The 24,196-nt window shown below is 44.9% G+C and overlaps 1 protein-coding gene across 2 annotated transcripts in view; it reads right to left on the bottom strand.

The window, feature by feature from the left end:
* Positions 1 to 24,196, bottom strand: part of LOC146866039 (annexin A1-like) — a 253,724-nt gene that overhangs the window by 183,576 nt on the left and 45,952 nt on the right. For both annotated transcript variants that reach the window (XM_085633058.1, XM_085633057.1), the window contains one exon: positions 6,026 to 6,120. In XM_085633058.1, coding sequence (XP_085489184.1) covers positions 6,026 to 6,120 — 95 coding nt within the window. The remainder of the gene's footprint in view (positions 1 to 6,025; positions 6,121 to 24,196) is intronic.

The following is a 24,196-nucleotide window of genomic DNA, read 5'->3' as shown; positions in this document are numbered from 1 at the left end:
AGGATGGGTGTGCTTAGGCAGCCAAGCAAAACCCCACAGGGGCCGGCACGCCACTACACAGTCCATGTGGAACCAGTGCTTCTTGCTTTCGCGCACTACCCATTCAGAGATATATCTCCAATGTGCCGCCAAGTAGATTCCAGTAGATTTGGACATGCCAAGCACCTCTATCTCACGGTCGCATTAATAATGAATGCCCTATGCGAGGCCATTGCCCATTCCAGACTTAAGTGCATAGATCCCCCTGGAGACGCTGTATATCCACCTGTGGAATCTGCGTGCCCAATGTCCGGAATAGGTACAAGACCCGCAGTAGGATGTTCAATGTGATAATGTTAATGGGCCCTAACCAGGAGATGTAGAGGGGTTTCCGCATCTAGAGGTCTGCTAGGACTGAACGACAAAGAGAGGACCTGTTAACACGGGACCATGAGGAAAGCGTGGGGGTGACATGGAGGCCCAGATACTTGATGGACTGTGATGACCACTGAAAGGGGGTGAACACTTTAACCTCTGGTGCCTGAATGTTAATGTTGAAGACGAATGACTTGGATGTATTAATCTTGAAGCCAGACATGGCTTCAAAAGTCTGTAAGCTTACAACTACACAAGGGAACAAGAGTTCAGGTTGAGTCAAAGTGTGCAGGAGATCATCTGCAAATAAATTGATTTTATGGGTCTGCCCACCAACAGGTGTGCCTTTAATCCCAGCTAACTCATGCACCCGTATGGCCAACGTTTCTACCACTAATGCAAATAACTGGGGCGAAGTGGGCCCATTCACTCGGATGCAGGCTGTTGGAGCAACATATGAAGCCATGACATTAGAGATAAATTCACGTCCAATGCCTATTTTACACAACACTGCTTGGAGGTAGGACCAGTCCACCCTGTAAAATGCCTTTTCCGCATCAAGCGAGAAAAGACAAGCGGGGATGTTCAGTTGATGAATTTTTTATACTAAGTGGGATATACGCTGGACATTATCCGCACTCTGTCGTTGGCTGATGAAACCCACCTGGTCAGGGCTGATGAGACGAGGGAGTTACTGGTTGAGGCGGGTAGCTAATAGAAAAGCTTAGCATCCGTGTTGAGGAGGGCTATTGGGTGGTGGGAGGAGCATTGTGCCATGTTTTCGCCTGCCTTAGGGATAAGGGAGATCTCAGCCATCACCATTGTGCAGATGAGGCCCGAGTCCCCATGAAAGGAGTTAAACAGGCGCAGGAAATGTTCCTGCAACTGGGGGTGGAATAAATGGTAAAAGAGGGTGTGGAGGCCATCCGGGCCAGGGGCTTTACCCAGGTGAAGGCTCCGAAAAGCTGTGCATAGTTTTTCAACTGTAATGGGACTATCTAGGAGGGTCGCATGATGTGCACAAAGAGGCTCACAGTTGCCGTCTGCAAGGTAGGAGTGAAGTATCATGAGGGAGGGGTCTTCACGAGAGTAAAGCTGCTGGTAATTGTCCCGAAAGGCCTCCAATTTGTTCTTCTCTGCTGTCACTCATCTAGCATCTCCAGTCTGTATCTTACCAATATGTCCCTTAACCTGCTGTTGGCTCAATTTGCTGGACAGCAGCTTGCACGCTTTGTTGCCCCCATAGTGTATGCAAGGGGATATCGGGCGATGTGTTGTCCTGAAAATAATCAATAATTTCCATGGTATCTCCTCCACTCCCCTGGGTCCCGTAGAAGATGTGGGGGCACGTGCCAGCACAGTGTGCATTCCAGGCAGAGAGCCTGATCCTCCCAGGTCAGTTCTAAGTGGGCATGGTTGGAAATAGAGATATCTGAGAGTTCCGCTGTGCGCAGGCATTTGAGGAGAGAGGGGGTGACAAAGGCATAGTCTGTGCGAATAGTAGGTTTGTACGGGTGAGTAGAAGGAGTAGTCCCTCACGCCCGGGTGTTTGTAGCGCCATGTGTCTAGCAGCCCATAATCCTCAATGTCTCTTTTTAGATTTGCCGACATGGCCCCAGTATTTTGAAATGTCGCGTTGCTTCTGTCTAAGGAGGGGCCACAGACCAGGTTAAAGTCCCCACACACCAATATGTCCTCTTCTATCCCATTTAGCTGTTCTCGCAGGATGCTTCTGATATATATGCATATTTGGCAGAGTTCGGAGCATAGATATTTCATCGGGATTCTTTAACTACAGAGGTGTAGAAGTTACTTACAGAGTATGCCCTTTCCCAGGGTTTTAGAAGTTGTGTAAGCTAAATGTCGTTTGGAATATTTCGGGTATGCGGTGTAAGTCTACCTTAACTATGTGGGTGTCTTGGAGCATTATGACATCTGGGTTGTGGTGTAGGATGTAACGCCAGATTTGCTTCCGCTTATTCGGGGAGTTTGGGCCCCGCACATTTAATGAGAAGGAAGTGAGGGGTCGGAGGAAGTGCCCTGGCATCGTGTGTATAATCCAACATCGGAATGCTAGTGCATGTTGCATCCTGGGTGAAGGTCATTGTCCCTGTCTTCTGAGTCTCCCATCCCCACCTTGACCAGGCCAGAAGGCCCGCTCGACCAGACCACAGCCTATCAGCAGTTCCAGTTTTGAGGCCGGAGAGAGCTACCTCATCTAGTTCCCCACCCAGAGTAGCAAGCGCCCCATCACCATTGCTGCGTGTTAACTTGTGCGCGACCCATAAGAGGAAACAAGGTATAACAGAGAACATCAGTGGGCCAACAGCGCCCAACAAGGACTTCTTCAGCCTGCAGAGATCAGCACCTGAGTGCTCCAATCCCGCTGGAGGAGTCACCCTCTGGGGGAGAAAGCCTAGGGGGGCTGGCCATCAAGGGCTTAATGGGAGTGTGAGATTATGTCCACAGCAGACCCCGTTGGCTTCCGGGGCCCATCATTTGCATCGATAGTTCCAGGGGTAGAGGCCTATAGTTGCCATTATTTTCTTTTAGATGATTGTCCATTTCTAGCTTGCTTTGGTTATACAGATCCTGCCATGGAGGGAGCAGTGGAAGCCCCCCTGCTGAGGCCACGCAAGTGTCTAATAATGTCTAGTTTTGTGTCTTGCGAGGATGATTCTGCCTGTTGCATGCTGTGCCTGCACTGGGGGACCGTAGCCCACCCATGTTTGTGGTTGCACCCTGAGGCACCCATGCGGGAGGGCCCATCATCCTCCCATGAGTCATCCGAGAGACCTAGCAGTGCTTTAGCTTCTGCCAGTGAGTGCAGCAAATGGAGCTTACCCTCCCACTGAAGCATGAGGGCAAAAGGGTGGCCCCACTGGGAGTGAATCCCGAGGGCTTGCATCTTATTAGTAATGGGTTTGCAGTCAAGACTTTTCCGTAGTGTGACAGGAGATAGGTCCTGGAAAAGCTGGAGTGTATGACCTTGATTTTTAATTTTGGATTTTTCCCTGGCTGCCTGCATGATCGCTTCCTTCTCCATGAAGAAATGGACCCTGGTCAGGATGTCCTGGGCGCCATCAGCTTGTCCAGCCCTTGCAGCACCCAGTGCACTCTATCCAGGGCGGGTGAGGAGGCGTTGTCATCACCCCGAACAGTCTGGAGCAGGTCCGCAGTAAAAGCCCGTGAACTCAGCGCCCTCCATCCCCAGGGGCACACCTAGTATGCGGATGTTATTCCGGCAGCTTCTGTTTTCCAAGTCCTCTTGTTTGCTTTGCAGCTCAATATTTTGATCCTCAAGCTTGGCTCCTCGTTTCCACAGCATCTGGGGTTTTTCGGATCTGGCATCGATGGTCCACTCAAGGTCGCCTACCCTGTCCCCAGTCTCAGTCACCTCTCTCCAGAGGTCATCCAGGCCTGACTTGAACTCCTCTTTAAGTGAGGAGATCTCCTTGCAAATTTCCTCAGGAAGTGTTCCATATAACCTTGTGTGCTCAGGCGGGGGGTTAAACTCCAATTGTTCTGAGCTGCTGAGTCGGAGGGTTGGTCGCTGCCTCAGGCGGGGGGGTCTTGCTGCAAAGAGACATCATGGAAGTGTTTTAGCTGTCTTAGACCATGGCATATTACATGAGAGTGTCTCTTATAGATGCCGTGACCCGCTCTTTCTCGGTGTAGGTCTAATCATGAAGGCCTGCGACAGGAAGGATACTACCTCCTGTGATATTGCTCTATGGATATTCCACCACCTGTCTAGTCTCATGTAGAACCTGCCAAAGCAGGGCACTTAGGGTCCCACAGGTGCATCAAGTAGTGAGGTCACCTCCAGCTCCTGTATTTTATTTAGAGGTACAGGTGTCAGGGGATCGTGCACTCCTCCAGGAGGTATCGCTTGCTGACTCTGCTTTTCACCGATAATGGATGCCCTACTAGAGTCTGTTGGCGCAGACTGTGTAGACTGTGGGGAGTTGAGTGGAGCTCAGAGGTAGCGTTTCTGCTCCCAGGTATTTCCCCCCAAGCAGGGATCCCGCCTGTCCTCCTTGGCCAAACCGCCTGCTTTATTGAGAGTTCCCACCTTTCTCCACCATGCCATGGCAGTTGTACCAGCTAGCCTGTTGATCTAGCAGGGTTCCTGTTCCAGGCCTGCGTGCTCTAGTGTGTCCCCCAGTGACTGTGGTAGGCGCCAACTTTCCAGACCAGTCTCCGCCTAGGTGTAATTGCGCCGCCACCTCTACTATGTTGCATAGTAGCTCCCTGCCACTGGCCTCACATTGTGCTTAAGCACTCTACCCTCCCCGCAGAAGATTCGGGGCCCAATGTCTATCCATACCTTGCAAGCAGGCCGACTATGCATTGGGATTAGGTATATGCATCTCAGAGGAAAGTCCGCACAACCTTGCTTCAAAGCCACCCGCTGTGTCAGCCCCAGCTATAGCGCCGCTCTTACCAGTAGGTGTGGAACAGTTCCCCCTCCAGGAGGCAGCCCAATGCATCCCAGCAATGGGACCACGCAGCGTATGGGTAGACTATGTTGTCAGGGCTCCTCCTACCAAGCAGGAATCTAGTCATGTAGGCCGCAGTTTCAGAAGGATGAGGCAGGTCTCACGGAGAGGCGAACGACAGTCCCTTGCACCTCGGTCAGTGAGCTCCAGGCAGGCGTCGGTCTCTACAGCCAGCACTCGCAGAGATGAAGGTGCTCCAGGCACCAAGGCCACCGCCGAGGCAGTGCAGCGATATTGTAGGATGCAGTAGACTCTCACCGTCAGTCACCCCCCAGAAATCTGCAACGCCTGCTGCTGCCGGGAGAGGCAAGTCCACATCCCTCACCCGCCAGGTAGGCTTCCAGCTGTGTAGGCCGCAGTTCCAAAAAGATGATGTAGATCTTGCAGAGAGGTGAGACAGCCCCCGCACCCGCGCCAGGCTCCCCAGCCAGCACCTGCAATGAGGAGGCACTCCAGACACCAGGGCCACTGCCTAGGCAGCATAGCGATATGTAGGGTGCAGCCGTCTCTCACAGCTAGTCAGCCTCTGGTAATCTGCAGTGCCCGTCGCATTCCAGCATGCAGGCAGATGCTTTCAGGGGGTCAGTCACGGGTTTGTACCTCTTGTCGAGTCCAGCTCTTATCAGCAAGGAGTGGCCGAGGTGCGGCGGTCTCCAAGCACAAAATGGCGCACGCTGCATGCCATCTCCACTCCGAGGTTTTCCGCCCGCCGCTCCAGGCACCACTGTTCACTTTCCAGCAGGCTGAATTTGGCTCCACTGACTGCAAGATAACACCCGGCACACCTGAATCCGAGGTAAGGTACCTCTCGGCACAATGAAGTCGCACGATGGGCTCCGGGAGGATGGAGAACGAAAGCTGCACATCTCACTCCATTGCCTCCCCGGCCATGTCCCAAGTTTTGTTTTCTAACCATTATTCCTGTGTAAACAAACAACACTTTGTAGTACAATTTGGTGTCCTGGTGCCTATTAAAACGTCCCATTCTTCAACTTGTCCTTGCTTGAAAATAAAGGGCTTCAATACAGAATTTTGTATCAATATGCTGGGCACTTGTGTTGAAAAAACCACAAAGCATGCAGCATGACTCAAAAATATGGGTGACTTTCTTTTTTAGGAAAATAGTTTCATGTTTATATTTTTGCAAAGAAGTACTGACATGAATTTACCTTTCCCGTTGCTTGTTTGTATGCTGCTTTGGTCTGCTGCCTTTGTGCATTACTTCTGGTGGTTAGAATGTCAATAATTATTTTTTCATTCACACCTGCAAAAAACAAATATATACTTTAAAACTACTGCAATGCATGCATAAGGGCACATAAAATGTCTTCTTTTTAGGTTTTATGTCATAATATTGAGTCTATGAATATATTAAAATGTCTAATAACGTGCAGATAGAATATATTGAAGATAAAGATCATTCTATATAGGTAAGTAGAGATTTGCTGTTTTCAACCCCACATGTTCACTATATATATATATATATATATATATATATATATATATATTATCTACTGGCGGTCGCCAGTAGATAGTTATAGTTAGGATCGTGTTTCCATAGGAATTCTGAAAATTCTATTTTGAATAACTTTGGCGCCGGTTGACGAATCCTCGCGAAATTTTCAAAACTAATGGGGCGCTCCGCTCAGCTCCTACCCTGAAAGTCTCGGAGTGATTCGTCAAGCGGGGGCCAAGAAAAAGGGGGGTCCCAAAACACGTTTTCCCCATGCATTTTCCCATAGGACCTTTAGTCGAAGGTACAGCCCGAACGGCTGAACAGAATTACTTGAAATTTGGCAAAGAGGTAGTCCTCAGATCAAGGAAGTGCCTTTTGCATCTATGGAGTCAATCTGTTTAGTATTTCCTGAGAAAATAGCATTTAAAAGCATATAAATATCTATATGCGCGCACCGTGCGTAATTCTGATTGGTTGTTACATGTCAGTCAACGTTCGAATCGGTCGAAATCAGGAAGTGTTGGCCGCCATTTTGTTTGTTTTGGGTGCGAGAGTGAAAAAGAGAGGTGGCGAACGTGAAAAGGGGGCAGGGTAGAGAGTTCCTGTCCCCCTAGCCTTTGTCAAGGACCCCGAAGGGTGAAAAAACATTTTAATTTTTTTTAAAAAATATCGCGAGGTGCACGCGCACGGTGAAAAAACTTATGAAAAAAAAATAATACATACATAACTTTTAAAGCATTTAAAAAACCGTACAAATTCACTTAAAAAACCATAGGTTTCACACACGTTATAGTTAGGAATTAGCATTTAAAAAACCTGGAAAATTCACTTAAAAAACCATAGGTTCAGATAACTATAACTCGCGCGACCGCAACTCTATCACAAGGATGATGTCATCAGTGATGTCATGAGTGATGCCACTGACCATGTCATGAGTGATGTAATATGTGATGTCATGAGCAGTGGATTGCAGGCGCGCGAGTTATAGTTATCTGAACTAACTATAACGGTGGAATTTCATTGGTTTTTTACGAGTGAAATGTCCACCTAACTATAACATGTGTGAAACCTATGGTTTTTTAAGTGAATATATATATGTATGTATATATATATACATAATATATATATATATATATATATATATATATATATATATATATATATATATATATATATATCAGGGATGTGGAATTCCTATAGCCCGACGCCTGGGACATATTGTTTGGGGTCAAGGGCAACAAGTTTTCATGTATATTTTGTCCTTGGGACAAGTAGGCCCAAACCCCAGCAGCAAAAACCCTTTGGCTGACAATTTACAGCACCACACTATGGCTCAGAGAAAGGCAGTGCCTGCAGTTAGGTAATATTTGTGTCCATGTCTTAATGCTGTTCAAACTGCTATCTGTGGTTCATTAATGCAAAGCCTTCATTATTAGGGTGAGTGCTCTAAGCAAATGTTGCAAGACAGAATGCACCACTGACAGTGGTTCCAGTATAAACATGTATACACACGTTTTCAATGTTGAGTAATATGAGGCAATGTATAATGCTCCCAGAATGCGCTCTGATTAGATGTAAATATTTGCAGAAGCTTGAAAGCAAGATTGATGATTCTTTAATTTCAAAATAAAATGTTCACGAAAAAATTCAAAAACATTTAGCTAAATTACTGTAAAATGTTAGGTACCATTTCATTACAGCATCCTTTACTAAAAGTTGTTGATGTATGCTAGAATTTCCCCAAAATATTCACAATGGAAAATCAGTGTAACCAGTTTTACTTGTAATATGGTTATTGGAAACATAAAAATAAACAAGCACTGGTAAAGGCAGTAGGCCTGAAATTGTTAGTTATTCTTTTGGTTTTGTCAATGATCGACTTGTTCTGGCATGGTTTTTGTAAAATCTTATTGGTGTGGGAGCTGCTGGGTCCTCACCATTATAACAAACATTGGCAAAAGCAAAAATTGTTTTTGGTCTCAAAAACACACACATTGCCACAGTAGTTCCTGGCACTGAACAAAACGACTGTGTGTCGATATGCGCGTTGTGAAAGAGCAGAAGGCTGTCACTCACCGTGAAGCTAGCCGATAGAAAGAGAGAGGGAGAGAGAAAGAATTTTAATAAACACAAAATGTCATGGTTAACTCCAGACCAAATTAGGGGCCCAATTATTAAATAAACTCTTGAAAGTGCACCCATGTCCTTGCATTAAGTGCAGATATACTGCTTTCGTGAATTCACAAGACTTTACAGAAGTAGGCCATGAAATAGTACCCCAAGAAAATATTTGTGAACTGCATTTTAGCATGAGCAAATATGCAAGTGTTGATTTGCTCATGCTGAAATCTGAATGTTTGGAAGTTCACTTTTCCTCCAACGACTTTGCTCCCAACCCTGGAATAAGTGTTATGTCTGCCATTGTCGGGAGTACATTTCCAACCTTTATCAGTATGCTAAAAGATAAGGAAAGAGTTGGTAAAAACCCTTAAAACATGCAAGTTAATACATTTGCACAGACTTAAAAGGGCATTACAACCTGGAACTATTGCTTACAATTTCATTCAGACCCAGTATGTAGATCTGCGGAAACGTGGCAACATAAGGGAAATGCTAGTATGCAACCCCTGCTAAGGAAGGAGTCCTGGCATAATCAGAGAGGCTATTTCAGACCTCTTATATAATTAGATTGCTGCCATCATTTGTCGCAGCATTACATGGCACAAAAGGGACAGAGGATTTTGTTACAGGACAAGTAGATTTTTAAAGCAACCTGCCCCATGGACAAGTAGATATTTTATTAAACCCCACACCCCTGTGTGTGTGTGTATATATTCACTGAAAAAACCATGGGTTTCACACATATTATAGTTAGGAATTAGCATTTAAAAAACCTTGCAAATTCACTTAAAAAACCATAGGTTTCACACATGTTATAGTTAGCTGGACATTTCACTCGTGAAAAACCATTGAAATTCCCCCATTATAGTTACTGCAGGCAACTATAACTCACGCGACCGCAATCCTCTGCTGATGACGTCAGATATTACATCACTGTATTTAGACACTTATTTACCCATGTCTTCTTCCATTAATTTTTAGCTATACATATATTACAAATATTTTTTTTTCAGAAAGACACATATGTCATCAGTGATGTAATATCTGACGTCATCAGCAGAGGATTGCGGTCGCGTGAGTTATAGTTGCCTGCAGTAACTATAACGGGGGAATTTCAATGGTTTTTCACGAGTGAAATGTCCAGCTAACTATAACATGTGTGAAACCTATGGTTTTTTAAGTGAATTTGCAAGGTTTTTTAAATGCTAATTCCTAACTATAACGTGTGTGAAACCCATGGTTTTTTCAGTGAATTTGTACGGTTTTTTAAATGCTAAGTTATGTATTTATTTATTTATTTTAAAGTTTTTCACCGTGCGCGCGCCGTGCGCGCGCTGTGGGCGCACGGTGCGCTTTGCGCACCGCGCGCCCACGTTACGCAGTTCGCGGATTTTTTCAATTTCTACCATACGCGCACGCTGCGCGCACTCCGTGATTTTTCGGAAAAAAAATAAAACAAATTTTGGCCCTTGGGGGGCCTTCTGGGACCCCCTGACAAAGGCTAGGGGGTTAGGAACTGTCCACCCTGCCCCCTTTTCACGTTCTCCACCATTGTTTTTCACCCCCTCAGACTGCGAGAGACAAAATGGCGGCCGACACTTCCTGGTTTCGACCGATTCGAATGTTTACTAAGATCTAACAACCAATCAGAAGTGCGCTCGCGCACGGCATGGTGCGCGTACGGTATGTTTTACCGTACGCGCACGGTGCGCGCCTATAGATATATATATGCTTTTAAATGCTATTTTCTCAGGAAATACTGAACAGATTTACACCAGACCTGCAAAAGGCACATCCCTGACCTGAGGACTACCTCTCTGCCAAATATCAAGTAATTCTGTTCAGCCGTTCGGGCTGTAGCTTGGACTAAAGGTCCTATGGGAAAATGCATGGGGAAAATGCGTTTTGGGACCCCCCATTTTTCTCGGCCCCCGCTTGACTAATCCCCCCGAGACTTTCAGGGAAGGAGCGGAGCGGAGCACCCCACCTATTTTGAAAATTTCGCGAGGATTCGTCAATCGGCGCCAAAGTTATTCCAAATAGAATGTTGCGGATTTCCTATAGAAACACGGTCCTAACTATAACTATCTACTGGTGACCGCCAGTAGATAATATAAATATATATATATATATACATATATATATATATATATATATATATATATATTCACTGAAAAAAACATAGGTTTCAGGGGTGTTATAGTTAGCTGGACTTTTCACTTGTACAAAACCATTGAAATTCCCCCGTTATAGTTAGTTCAGCTAACTATAACTCGCGCGCCCGCAATGCACTGCTGATGACGTCACATATTACATCACTCATGACATGGTCAGTGACATCACTCATGACATCACTGATGACATCTCAAATGACATCACTGATGACATCACTGATGACATCATCCAGTGAATGTCTGTTTTTCTGAAAATTAAATATGTTTTATATATGTATATCTCAAGGTCGATGGAAGAATAAATGGGTATATAAGTGTCTAAATGGATGATTTGTTTTTGAAAAATTGATTGTGTAACTGACTGATAAAGTGTATCATAGTGAATACATGGCTTAGTGAGTAATGTTTAAATATGTAAATATCTGTATCAGTCTCTCACTTTGTGTATAAGTGGCTGCATGGGTTGGTGAGTAGCTACATGGGTGTCTATATAGGTTATTAGTTGGTTTTTTGAGTATCAGTCTGAGTGTCTGCATGGTTTGGTGGGGGGTATTACGTAGTGCATAGGAGCATGAATGAGTGACTCACTGTTTGTATGTGTTGAAGACAGCATGTGTGCAGGACTGTATGGGTGGATGAGTGTGTGTATGGGTGTGTTAGTGAGTGAATGACTGTCTCAAAAGTGTCTTTATGAGTAACCACATATGTTTTAAACTAGTATATGTGACTATTGGTGTATATAAGTGAGTATATGTGAGAGTGAGAGATTGAAAGAGTTCCTGTATGAATAAGTATGTGTTTCTATAAGTGATTGTTTAAAAGACTAAGTATGTGTAAGTTTCCGTAGAAGTAAGTGTGGTGGTGTGTGCATAACTGTATATGCAAGTAAATGTATGTTTGATTCTTTATTAGCATGAGTGACTATGTGTGTGAGTAACTCTATGGATGAGTGGCATTGTGTAACAGGATGTATAGGTGTATGAGTACATATGATGAGTGAGTACATGTATGAGTGACTGTATAGGACTGTTGGTGAATGAGTGGATGTGTATGTGGATCTTAGAATTACTGAAGAGGTTGTTCTAACTGGTATTGGTATGTCCATTGTTTTGAAAATTTTAGTCTCTATTTTTGAATGTGTGTATCAAAGGTTATATTAGGGTGAGAGGAGGTCTGCCACTCTATCACAAGGATGATGTCAATGTCATCAGTGATGTCATTTGAGATGTCATCAGTGATGTCATGAGTGATGTCACTGACCATGTCATGAGTGATGTAATATGTGACGTCATCAGCAGTGCATTGCGGGCGCGCGAGTAATAGTTAGCTGAACTAACTATAACGGGGGAATTTCAATGGTTTTGTACAAGTGAAAAGTCCAGCTAACTATAACACCCCTGAAACCTATGGTTTTTTCAGTGAATTTCTGAGGTTTTTTAAATGCTAATTCCTAACTATAACGTGCCTGAAACCTATGGTTTTTTCAGTGAATTTCAAAGGTTTTTTAAATGCTAATTTCTAACTATGCCTACAGAGATAGGACATGTGAAGAAAGAAGAAAAAATGCACAGAGAGAAAAAAAAGAAGTGCAGAAAGAAGCAACAGAAGTCCTCAAAGACGAAGAAAAGTGCAGGAAGGAGGATAACGTGCAGAAAGAACAAAAAGAAGGACAGAAAGAATCCTTGTTGCAAAATCATCCTGTACCCTCAACTTTTTCAGACGGATACTGCAGGTAACTGAGTCTGACTAACCAGTCCTAGAGCCAGTGCTATGTTAAAAGACACTTAGAATACAGTGAAAACAGCTACATACACTAGGGGACATTATGCGTTGGGGTCCCCCTGTGATTAGCATGACCTCCTCTGTAAGCCCCTAGTATATAATAGGGCAGGGGGATTAAAACTACCTCTTAAAACAGGCCACAGGGCGTTTTTGCACATGTTAACTCAGGCCCCGTCCCCTCCCTTCACCACTGTGTAAACACGCCCTGTGTCCGTTTTTAGTTGGGAGATTAAGTTCATTTGAATCCTGAGGGTCCCTATGGTCCAACTAGCCCACTAGGTACCTCCAGTAAGTGCCACAGAGCTACGTCGCAGAGAGGTGTAAAAAGTGGCACAGCCTGGACCACCTCTCTGCAATGCAGCTCAGTGGCACTTACTGGAAGCACTTGGTGGGCTAGTTAGCCCCCAGGGGCCCTCAGTATTGAAGTGAAATTATATCCCCAATTTAAAACGTGCCATAGTGCGTGTTTGCACACGTCACCTCAGGCCCCGTCCCCTCCCTTCACCACTGTGTAAACGCGCCCTGTGGCTGTTCTAAGTTGAGAGATTAAGTCCCCTTGAATCCTAAGGGTCCCTAGGGTCAAACTAGACCACTAGGTACCTCCAGTAAGCACCACAGAGCTGCGTTGCAGAGAGGTGTAAAAAGGGGCTTGGCCTCAGAACACCTGTCTGCAGCACAGCTCCCTGGCGCATACTGGAGATGCCTGTTGGGCTAGTTGGCCCTCAGGGACCCTCAGTATTGAAGAGGAATTAATTCCCCAACTTACAACTCGCCAGGGGGCGCGTTTGCAGAGTGCTGCAAGGAGGGGGCGTGGCCTCCGGCAAGATGCCAGTCTTTTATTTATTTTAATTTTTTAAGAAGGGGGCTGTGTGGTTCCCCTTCTTATTCTAATTTATTGGCCCTGATGACCCCATCCCCCAGGGCCTGTCTCCTAATTATATTTTTTTGACCCCAATCCCCAGGGCCGGCCACTGTTTTTTATTATTTAAAAAAAATATATATTTATAGACACACCTAGGACATGCTGGACAAACCGTACGTACCTATCACCATGACGATTTGAGTGATATTCATTAAAAGGCGACTATGCATACAATGAATCCACGTGGAATGTATTTACACCACTAGTGAAGCTCTGACATGTCTGATGCCCTACCGTGCCTAATCCCGGTAGACACCCTTGTCATTTATTTATACAAACATGGGTAGCTATTGACGGGCACATTTAATACACATGCACACCAAGCCATTCAAAGGGGATTCGACAAAAATTCGACAAAAACTATGTAAGAAACCCCCCTCACGGTTAATAAAACACACATCCACTGCCGGATGTGTAATACTTTTTATTTTACTCTCTGGAAAGGGGACGAACATCACTTGAGAGTCACACCGCGCTCCTGGCAGAGCCCAATGCTGTGTTACACCCACCATTGCCTGCCGAGTGCCACACACCTCTGTGTTGTATTCCACCAGCTAGTGCACATGCTATGACACTCTCTAGCCCATGTGCACTGTAACACCATCCCGTGAATATGTCATGCCACACTTGTCTTCGCACGGGTTATATTGCCCCATCTAACGTACCTTCCTCGATGCCTATGTTATAACGCACAGTGCTATGCCATACATATTACAATCTGGGATCCATATCTTTGTCACAGTGCATATGCAACGTTACACTCCCCAGCACATATTTTATATTACAACTTTAGAGACTAGTTAGGTTACACAACACTGCCCTGTGCATATTACACTCCAAGGCGCACATCACATAGCACGCGCTAGTGCCTGTGCTATCTCGCGCTCTCCAATGAATCTGTCATTGCGCACAATGTATTGCATATTATATTTCACGCCCGGTTCATCTTATATCACACTTTTTGGTGCATAGTTTATACCATACACTATATCTAGTTTTCATTTTCAATCGTGCTCTCAGGACTATGTTCTATATAACACTGTGTTCACCTACCCTTTTCACGGGCATTACATTTTGCGATAGGGGGTGGAGGGTCAGGGGGTGTTTCTGCCAAGTGAGCCCGGAGTCACAGTCACAAACGTCCTCTTCTTCCTGAATAAAAGTGAGATTATGCTGCATACTTGTTCATATTTTAAGTAGTTCGTACAGACACACGTTTTAAAAACAATAAAGTTCCTAATACCCGCCTTCTCTGAACAGTTAGCTTGCTGCCCCATCCCCCTCCTCCCTATCCTCTGTTGTGTGAATCCATGGACTAGCCTCCTCCCTCCTGCCATGCATGGTCTGATGTGCTGCCACTGCCCTCAATTTAGTATGATGTACCAGTCCCCTCCTCCTGCCCTCCATTGCCCAATTCTATGCCCCATCATTGACCTCCTGCTTAAACTCTGTGCTTAGCTTGCTGCCCCTATTCTCCTTCCCCCTGCCCTCCGATGTCTTTGTGCATGCTCCTGCTCCATCCTTTTTGCCCACCATGTTCCATGGACCTGACACTACTATCTACTCTGAGTGTTCTGTTGAGCTGCCACTCCCCTCCCACCTGCCTAGCATTGTCAGATGACTGTAACCTGTCCCTGCCACCTCCACCCTGCCTGTCCACATGCCATGCCCCTATCCTCTTCCTCCTGTCATACATGGTCCATTGTACTGCCACACCCTTCTGCCCTCCCTGGTCTGTTGTGCTGCAACTGCTCCTCCTGCCTGCCCCGTGCGGTCTGTTGTGAGGCCCCTTCCCCTGAACCTTCTTGTCTGTGCACAGGTCCTGACCCTCCCTTCTATCCTCCATCGTCCATTGTGCATGCCCCTGCACCCTCCTTCTTGCCCATCATAGCCATTGTGCTGCCACTAACCCTCCCACTTGCCATGCATGGTCTTCTGTGCTGCCATGGCCCCTCCCACCTTCCCTGTGTGGTCTGTTAGCTGCCCCTGACCCCCTCCCACCTTCCCTCCATGGTCTGTGTGTATGCCTGCACAGTCTCACTGTTGCTCTTCATGGTGTGTCTTGCTTCTAGTGCCCATCCTGCCTGACCTCCATGGCTATCTTGCTGCTCCTGCCCTGCCCCCTTGCCCCCAGCCCTCTGTTTACATGTGCAGACCCCTACTCCCTCCCTCCTGGCTTGTCTGTTCCATTGTAATGCCCCTGATCCGTCCCTCCTGCCATTTATCGTCTGTTATGCTGCAGCTTTCTCTCCTGTCTGTCCATTATGGTCAGCTAGCTACCATTGCCTCTTGCCCCTCTGTTCTCTGTTGTCCATGTGCATGGTCCTGTCCCCTCCCTCTTGCTTTCTATGGATTGTTGTGCTGCACTCCCGTCCCGCATGCCCTGTGTGGTGTATTGTGCTGCTGCAAACCCTGATGCCTGCCCTGCAGGGTCAGTTTGGTGCACCTCTCCATGTCCCTCCTGTCCTCTGTTATCCAAGTCCATGTCCCTACCCTATTTCCTTCCATGATCCAATGTACCATACTTGCGAACATTTTGAACTTGGTAAGAGGGAGATTTTGAAAAAAAACTGGGGTATTGATTTTCCCCTTTGAGTTACATTGAAAAAGAGGCGATTGTAGACGGGAGACAGATCAAATAAAGCCCATTTGAGCTTAAAAACATTGGATGTTTCCTGGCTGAATCGGGTCTGTTGACATGTATGGTTGTACTACCATTGCCTCTTCCTTCTGCCCACAATGGTCTATTACATTGCCACAGCCTCTCTTGCAAGTCCTGTATTGTTGGTTTGTTGCCCCTGCCCCCCTTTCCACTGCCCTCCATAGTCTGTTGTGCTGCCACGGCCCTTCCTGCCTGCTCAGTGTGGTTAAATTGTTGCCTTTGCACCCTCCTACCTGCCTTCAATTTTCAGAGTCCGTGCCCCTGGCCTCTGCCTCTCAACAGTATCCTAATGAACAACTAGATTGCTAACATTCTATATTTATTACAAAAGTGTGGAACGCCTGACGTCATCTTGATGTAATCAAAACTGTAATACCTAGAGCATTTCCTTTAGAAATTACATATATGAGAGGGTCTTATTGGCATCAAAATTATGGTTAGTGCTCTAAAAGACTAAAATAAGGACATATTTTCTGAGTTTTCAAATAGCGACAAAGCACTTTTAAATTATTTGTTATCTTTATGTTTTTTTATCCAGTTGACCACTTGATTAAATGTTGCACTTAGGGGAGAGAATGTGGTGTTACTTCCAGAACTGCAGACTTTGCAACTGGGCAACCAGGTTGGAGTTTCTGCTTCAGCTCGACATTCTGTGATTCTGGTCAAATCACTTAGTCTCCCCATGTCTACAACCAAAATGAATTTGTTCTTGTGTGATGTAACCAATGCTCATGTAAAGCACTCCAATACCTGACAAGTTTGCACTATATAACACTGCAAAAACACAAAATAATAAGTGTTTTGCACACTTCTGTCATTGGGCTATATTTGGGCTACATGTGGGTGATTTTGGGCTACATTTGGGCTCTTTTGTCTCCGGTGGCCATCTTGGGAGATTTATTTGTTATGAAGTTTCCTAATTTCCTCATGTACTGCAGTCTCCTCAGTAGGAAATGCTTTCAGTTTTTTACTTTGATTCCATCATGAAGGTATTCAGATATGTCACACATTTGCCATAAATTCTGAAAGTTAGCACTCTAGTTGCTCATTAGATCACAGTAGTAAAACTACTGTTCACCATGGAAGTCTGCTCCTGGTATTAAAAGTGCATGTTTCAGTCTGTATGTCAGAATTTTTTAATGAAATAGAAGAGGATTTGAGAAGTCACTCAAAATGTGCCCTTCTTTTCTTTCTTCAGCATTAATCATAATTTCTATGGCAAAATGAACCCCCTCATTGTATTCCTTTTTAAATCAAATGTTTTAAGTGTTACCAGTTTATTCCAATCAAGATGGCTTCAGGTGTGCCATACGTTTGTCATAATGAAGACAGTAAGCGCTCTAGTTGTTTTTAAGAACACTCTGGGACATTCTGTCATTGGGCTATACTTGGGCTACATCTGGGTGATATTTGGGCTACATTTGGGCTCTTTTGTCTCTGGTGGCCATCTTGGGAGACTTATTTGTTATGAAGTTTCCTAATTTCCTCATTTACTGCAGTCTCCTCAGTAGGAAATACTTTCAGTTTTTTACTTTGATTCCATCAAGAAGGCATCCAGATGTGTCATACATTTGCCATAAATTCAGAATGTTAGCACTCTTTTTGCTCATTAGATCACTGTAGTAAAGCTACTGCTCACCAGGGAAAACTGCTGCTGGTATTGAAAGTGCATGTTTCAGTCTGCATGTCAGAATTTTTTAATGAAATAAAAGAGGATTTCAGAAGTCAAAATGTGCCTTAGTTTTTCTTTCTGCAGCACTAATCATACTTGAACCTCCTCATTTTGTTCCTTTTTAAATTAAATGTTTTAAGAGTTACCACTTTAATCCAAGCAAGATGGCTTCAGGTGTGCCATACGTTTATCATAAGTTGGACTGTTAGCGCTCTAGTTGTTCTTTGGAACACTCTGGGAAGCTGCAGTAGAACACAAAGGAATCAACTGACAGTCTCTGCCCTTGTTGGATGTACATGTTTTACTGAGAATGTCAGACTTCATTCTCACATGACTGAGAAAGATAATGTGAATTTACAGAAAATAAGCTCTCAGTTTAGCTTATAGATCACCTTCCAAACCTCTGTGGGAAAAGCATGAGAAAATATTTTTCTCTCAATTATGATATCCCAGCAGAAGGCTTTTTCACATGGTGAAATCACCTTAGAACATACCACAATTCCTAAAATGAGTATGGTACCATCAACAAATGAGTTATAATGTAACTAAAATCTTAAAAGCTTCTATTAACTGCAATGCTTTTTAATGAGGTGCTTTCATGTATATTGATCCCAAGATGGCTGCCAACACTTCTTGGATGAAGTGCTGACAGCCAATCAGATCTCAGGATGAGATATGTGGTTAGGCTCCGCCCACATATATATATGATTTTACTTTTGATTTTCTCAGGAACTACTGAACAGATTGACACCAGACCTGCAAAAGGCACTTCCCTGAGCTGAGGACTACCTCTCTACCAAATTTCAAGTAATGTCCTGATTTGGCATGTAATATCGAATTAGTTGATGTTAGCTTCCGAAAAAGTCTTGACTCTATATGTCTATGTGTGACATACATCTAGAAAAACAATAGTTTCCATACTATATTCAAGAGTAAGGGTTATGTTTTGAGTATTAGTATTTAAATGGTTGTGAAGCAGTTTCAATTTGTCTTCACTGCCCTTCCAAATCATGAACACGTCATCTATAAATCTACCCCAGTAGATAATGTTTTCCTCATAAATTTCACCCAACCTCCAAGCATGTTCTCTTTCATAGTGTCCCATAAATACATTTGATATGATGGTGCGAATTTCACCCCCCATTGCTGTTCCTATTTTTTGGTGAAACAAGTCAAGACGAGCAAAAGGCAGAAAGATGAGAAGAAAGACTAAAAACAACATCCAAAGAACTTATGATTATGCTTATAGAATTTTCAGAAGACCAGAGAAAACTATTGTTGGCTGAGATTGAAGAAAATAAGAAAGAAATAGACAATCTTAACTGTCCAGAAAATACAGTTAAAAACTATGAGATCTTAGATAAAATAATGGATTCATATTAAGTAGAACTTAAAGAACAAAAGAGAGTAAAATTCTCTAGAAATGAAAGAGATTACAAATATGGCATATATATATATATATATATATATATATATACTTTTATATATGTCACAGGGAAGTTATAGTGCATTTACTAAAAAGGTAAAGGTTTCAGGACAGTTATAGTTAGGCTCAGATTTCACCCATACAAAACCAGTGGAATTCAGCAGTTATAGTTACCTGATCTACCTATAACTTACATGCCCATAATGCACTGTTTATGACCTCACATATTAAATCACTCATGACATCATCCAGTCAGTGTATATCCTTTGTTAGATTTTATGGTCGTTAGACATATATACTAACGTACTACACTAAGCATAAATTATTATACTAGGGGCCATATTCACAAGGAGCTATCGCCGAATTAACGGCACTTTATCACAGCCAAAGTCATGATAAATTTACCTCCCCATTCACAAGCTGGTGCTAACAGCCCACAGCACCAGTTTACCCGTGATTGCAGCCGCAAAAAACATCGCCACAGAGGATCCACGCAACTGTCACTAATGAGATGCAGAGTGGGCCAAAAGCCTCGACAACATCACTCCTCACCATTCTCAACGACCAGACAGATCGACGATAGAAACACAAAACAGGTGATAAGGTGCATTAGCACCAGGAAATCTACACCTGCTCTGACCTGGTGTTAAGTCGGACAGCAGTCAGCACCACAAAAGGGAGACCAGCCCAGGGCCACACCCAAAGGGCAACAGAAGCCATGGAGCCACCCATCATGCGGCCCGGACACCCAAGATGGCCACAAAACCCACCAACACCACCCCAGGACCCCACCCCACATCAGGAACACCCCCCCTGGACAACCACAGAGGCATCGCAGACAAAGATAGCGGACCCCTAGGAAATGAACCAGCCTCACACACCCAACATCTGATAATGTCACAGTTATGTTATGTTATGTTATGTTAAACAGGTTTTTGTATAGCGTGCGGCTACTCGAAAGAGTGTCCCGACGCTTTAAATTGCACGCTAATCGCAAAACACAACAGAAAAAATGAACAGAAACAGAAAGAGAAGAGACCTGATAGGACCTGAAACTAAGAAGTGAAAAGCCAAGTTTTAAGCCCCTTCCTAAAGGCCAACAGGTTGGTAGTGCTGCGCAGGGACACAGGCAATTTATTCCACAGCTGAGGCGCTAAAAATTTAAAGGAGCGGCCACCAATGCGAGCTCTCTTCACGCGGGGCACTACCGCAAAAAACAAGGCTTCAGACCTAAGCGATCTGGCAGGACGATAAAAAGACAGCCTTTTCTGAAGATATTTTGCTCCAGATGTGTGCAAGGCTTTGTGTGCCAGGGTGAGAGATTTAAAAACTATCCGCTTCCGGACAGGAAGCCAGTGCAGAGCCTCCAAAAGGCCCGAGGCTCTGGCACGGCGAGATAGTCCAAAAATAGCACGTGCTGCCGAATTCTGAACAACCTGTAATCGTTGAAGCAGGTATTCTGGCAGGCCGAGATAGAGAACGTTGGAATAGTCTATTCTCGAGCCTATCATCGCCTGCACCGTGATCTTCCTGTGTTCCTCCGATAACAAGGGAAGGAACTTGCGGAGCATCCGGAGTAAGCCAAAGCAGGTCCCTGTGAGACCGATTACCTGCGAGCGTAGTGCGAGGCCATTGTCGATCTTAATCCCAAGGTTTTTCGCTACCTGGGACGAACTTGCTGGTGGAAACATGTTCTCAGGCCACCACAGTCCACTACAGGCTGAAACGGACAACCATCCTACGCATCCTGACCATCATCACCTAACAGGCCTACAGCACCAACATAGCGGACAACCAACATCCCACCCCACACCAAGCTGCTGGATTGGTTGCACCCGTTGGCCCCTGACACCCCCCAAACAACACCCCCCAGATTCGGAGGAGTCTCACAGCCAGCCACATCTAAGTCCCCCACACCTGTCCTGGACATCACCATCACCCTGGTACCCCAGACCCCATATGTCCAATACAATGGGCAGGATCCGCTGGAGACCAATCAAGGACCCTACGCCATAGCAGGATGCACGCACGTGTTGGGGGGCAATCCACAGCACACATGTCCTACCTGTGCCCCCTGGTGACACAGCACACAATCACCACAACTGGAAGCACATGTCTCACACCAATGTGCAGGCAACAACAGAACACCGTGGAACCTCCAACAATGTTGTCTGCAAATACACAGCGAGTGTGCATGAGTCCTCCATCCTCTGACAGTCCATCAGCAACCAGCGTACCCAGGATGGAAACAAGGGAAATGCACAGACCCATGGCAAGTTTCAAATGGACACCCTACTCACCTCATCTCCACAACCCTGGCAATGCACACGTCACAAAATCACTACCAACATGCACAACAACATGACTACCCACCAGACATGACAGAACAACTCACAATGGTTACCTGGCCAAGCCGTGAACATGAGCCATCAACGGCATGGCACCTCAGCCACACAACATCCGAATGTGGGGAGAGGTGGCAGCCAGGCATGTGTGAAGGATGCAGTAGAACCATGATTGGTAAAGTACACAATGCCAAGAGTGGCAGAGATTTGCTGGACAGACCGCAGTATGCAGAACACACCCATATCCATGGTGGAATTGAAGTCTCACGTTATTATAAAATACTTTACTACCTCCCACCCTAGTGTCCCAAGTCTCCTTACCTCCCACATAGGAAAAAAATTGGAGAATACCTGGTTGTTATTAAGAGCAAGGGAGCAGGAGCATTAATCAATCACCGCTGCCCAGATCGCCCCACACCCACCCTTCCCTGCTGTTCTTTCTGTCCCCTCTCCTCCCTCTGACACTCCAACCCCAGACTCCTATGCTGATGTCATTCCTTGTGGTAGTCGTTTTGCTCCCCAGAGCAAGTCTCAGGCCAATCAGAGAATCAACAGTGACCTCAATACTGCTGTTAATAATCCCGTACACCAATGTATTGATTTGATGGCTCATAGGTGGCCTTCTACTGTAGGTGCTTTGAAAACTGTTGTTAGCTTCCTGTAGGACCTCAGTAGCTCACTACCTCTAACTGACTCTTCACTTCCCCTTGGTCCCCCAGTCTGAACACAGACCCTATCGACTAAAGCGAAATATCGTACCCTGGAGAGGCTCTTGCCTAGGCCTGAAGCAATGAAGGCTGAGTTTCCAACTTATCAAAATATTGGCACTCCTGTCACTAAGCATCTGTCTCAAAGGGAAAATATCCCCAATTCAGCCTTTGTATACACTCTTAGGGCATTACATGGAAGTGACCCGAAGAACAACATTTTCCTAGGTAGGAGCGAACATGCAAATCTTGGCTACAACATGCTGACCAATATCCGAATGCTGACTCACCACTCAGCTGCGGAGACAGAAGATTCCCTTCAAAACAAGGTAGTTCACTGGGTAGCCATGTTCGGGGCTGTCGCTCAGTCTTTTAAGACAACATTATCAAAGCAAAAAGATCAGGAAGTCCTAGTTCTGGTTTTGATAACGTAGACCTTATCCTGTCCACCTCCGACTAACAAACTGGTTGCCCTTGACCTTAGAACTTCCCTTCCAGGCTATTCCAATGTCCAGTTCAAATATTCTAGACCACATTTCCCCACAAGCACTGTTGACCCTACATCACCCCTCAGCCACATTGACTGTTTTAAAAATGCATCCTATGTAAACACACGTGTGTCCCAGCCACAGCTAGCTAGCGATAGTCGACCTTACACTGATGAGACAGTAGAGAACAAGACCCCTCCTCTAATTTCTGCCCTAAAAGCACTTTTACTAAACCTAATTTTAACTTAGTCATTGCCATTTCATTTACCACTAATCTAACACCTGCTATCATTTCACAGTTCTCTTATCACACTCTTTCATCCGTTAAATATAGGCCTGCATGCACCAGATTGCCTGGCGCGGTTTCTAAACATGCTAACATTAGTCCCATTATTTTGAATACAAGAGAAACCATAAGCTCTGCCATTTCTGGAGAGGATTCCATAGAATCTGATGTCAATAAACTATTACTCATTTCCTGGAACGTGGCGGAACGTATGTCTAAGACCTCCTTGCCTGATTCGGCGTCCCTTGTGGACCGGCACGATCTATGTTTTTTTAAAGAAACGTGATCTTTAAAACCCATCAATAGTCCTGGCTTCCTTAAATTCTTTATCCCGCGGCTTTAAGTCATAGGGGTCGAGCCTCAGGAGGTTTAACACTGTGAGACAGAGCTTCATTTAATTGTGCAATATGACAACTTCACACTGAGTCAACCGACATTTTGGCCATTGAACTTAATAGGAAAAACAAGCCCAGGGTCATCTTTTTTAATATCTATGTGATGGGGGCTAGAGGATGGGCAACATCGTGCACAGTCCAAACACTAGAAACCTTACTTGATCAGCTTTCCACTGATCAGTATTTTATAATAACGTGAGACTTCAATTCCACGTTTGAACCATTTGATACTGATGGTGTTTATCTGGCACACAATGATGACAAAATGTGGTCTGTTCCACCACTGGCCATTCCTCTAATTCAAAGGTGGACAGAAACTGCTCGTTGGTTTCAGGCTCTAACTATTGTGTCTGGGCTCAGGTATGTGAATGTCTGCATAAATCTGACCAAAAGGGAGCCCGCACCTTCAGCAAGTCATTTCACACCAGTAGAATCGATTATGTTAAGATTGACCTTACGTTATGTCCCCTCGTTATCGACATGTGTGTACTCGAGAGGAGTGCAAGTAACCATATTACCCTCTAATTGTCTATAAAGGAACTTTATCCAACTATCCCTTCTGCCCCTGCTCTGCCCCTTCTTACTAGGGATGCCAGGTTGACCTCAGACAAACCCCACCTATAATGGAGTCACGTGGCTACTCGTCCAGACATTCTTTCCACTCTCATTGCTGATTTTACTCAAATCATGACAGTGATTGAGGAGGGCCATTTGGACTCATGTGATCACTTGAATTTAACCCATGCAGCTCTTTTTGAATGCATGTCAGGGTACTTTATGGTCCCGAATAGCTACAAAAAAAGAGACACTTCTAAAAACCAATCTCTTGTTTAGTGCATAGTGTCACAAGCACCAGGGATCCCTAGTCAAGGCTATTAAAAATAGAGACATGAATAACATACCT

This window comes from Triturus cristatus, chromosome 2_1, assembly GCF_964204655.1.
Source record: "Triturus cristatus chromosome 2_1, aTriCri1.1, whole genome shotgun sequence".
NCBI classification, from domain to species: domain Eukaryota; kingdom Metazoa; phylum Chordata; class Amphibia; order Caudata; family Salamandridae; genus Triturus; species Triturus cristatus.
Note: the sequence above shows the minus strand (reverse complement) of the source record. Positions and strands in the feature narration are given on the sequence as shown.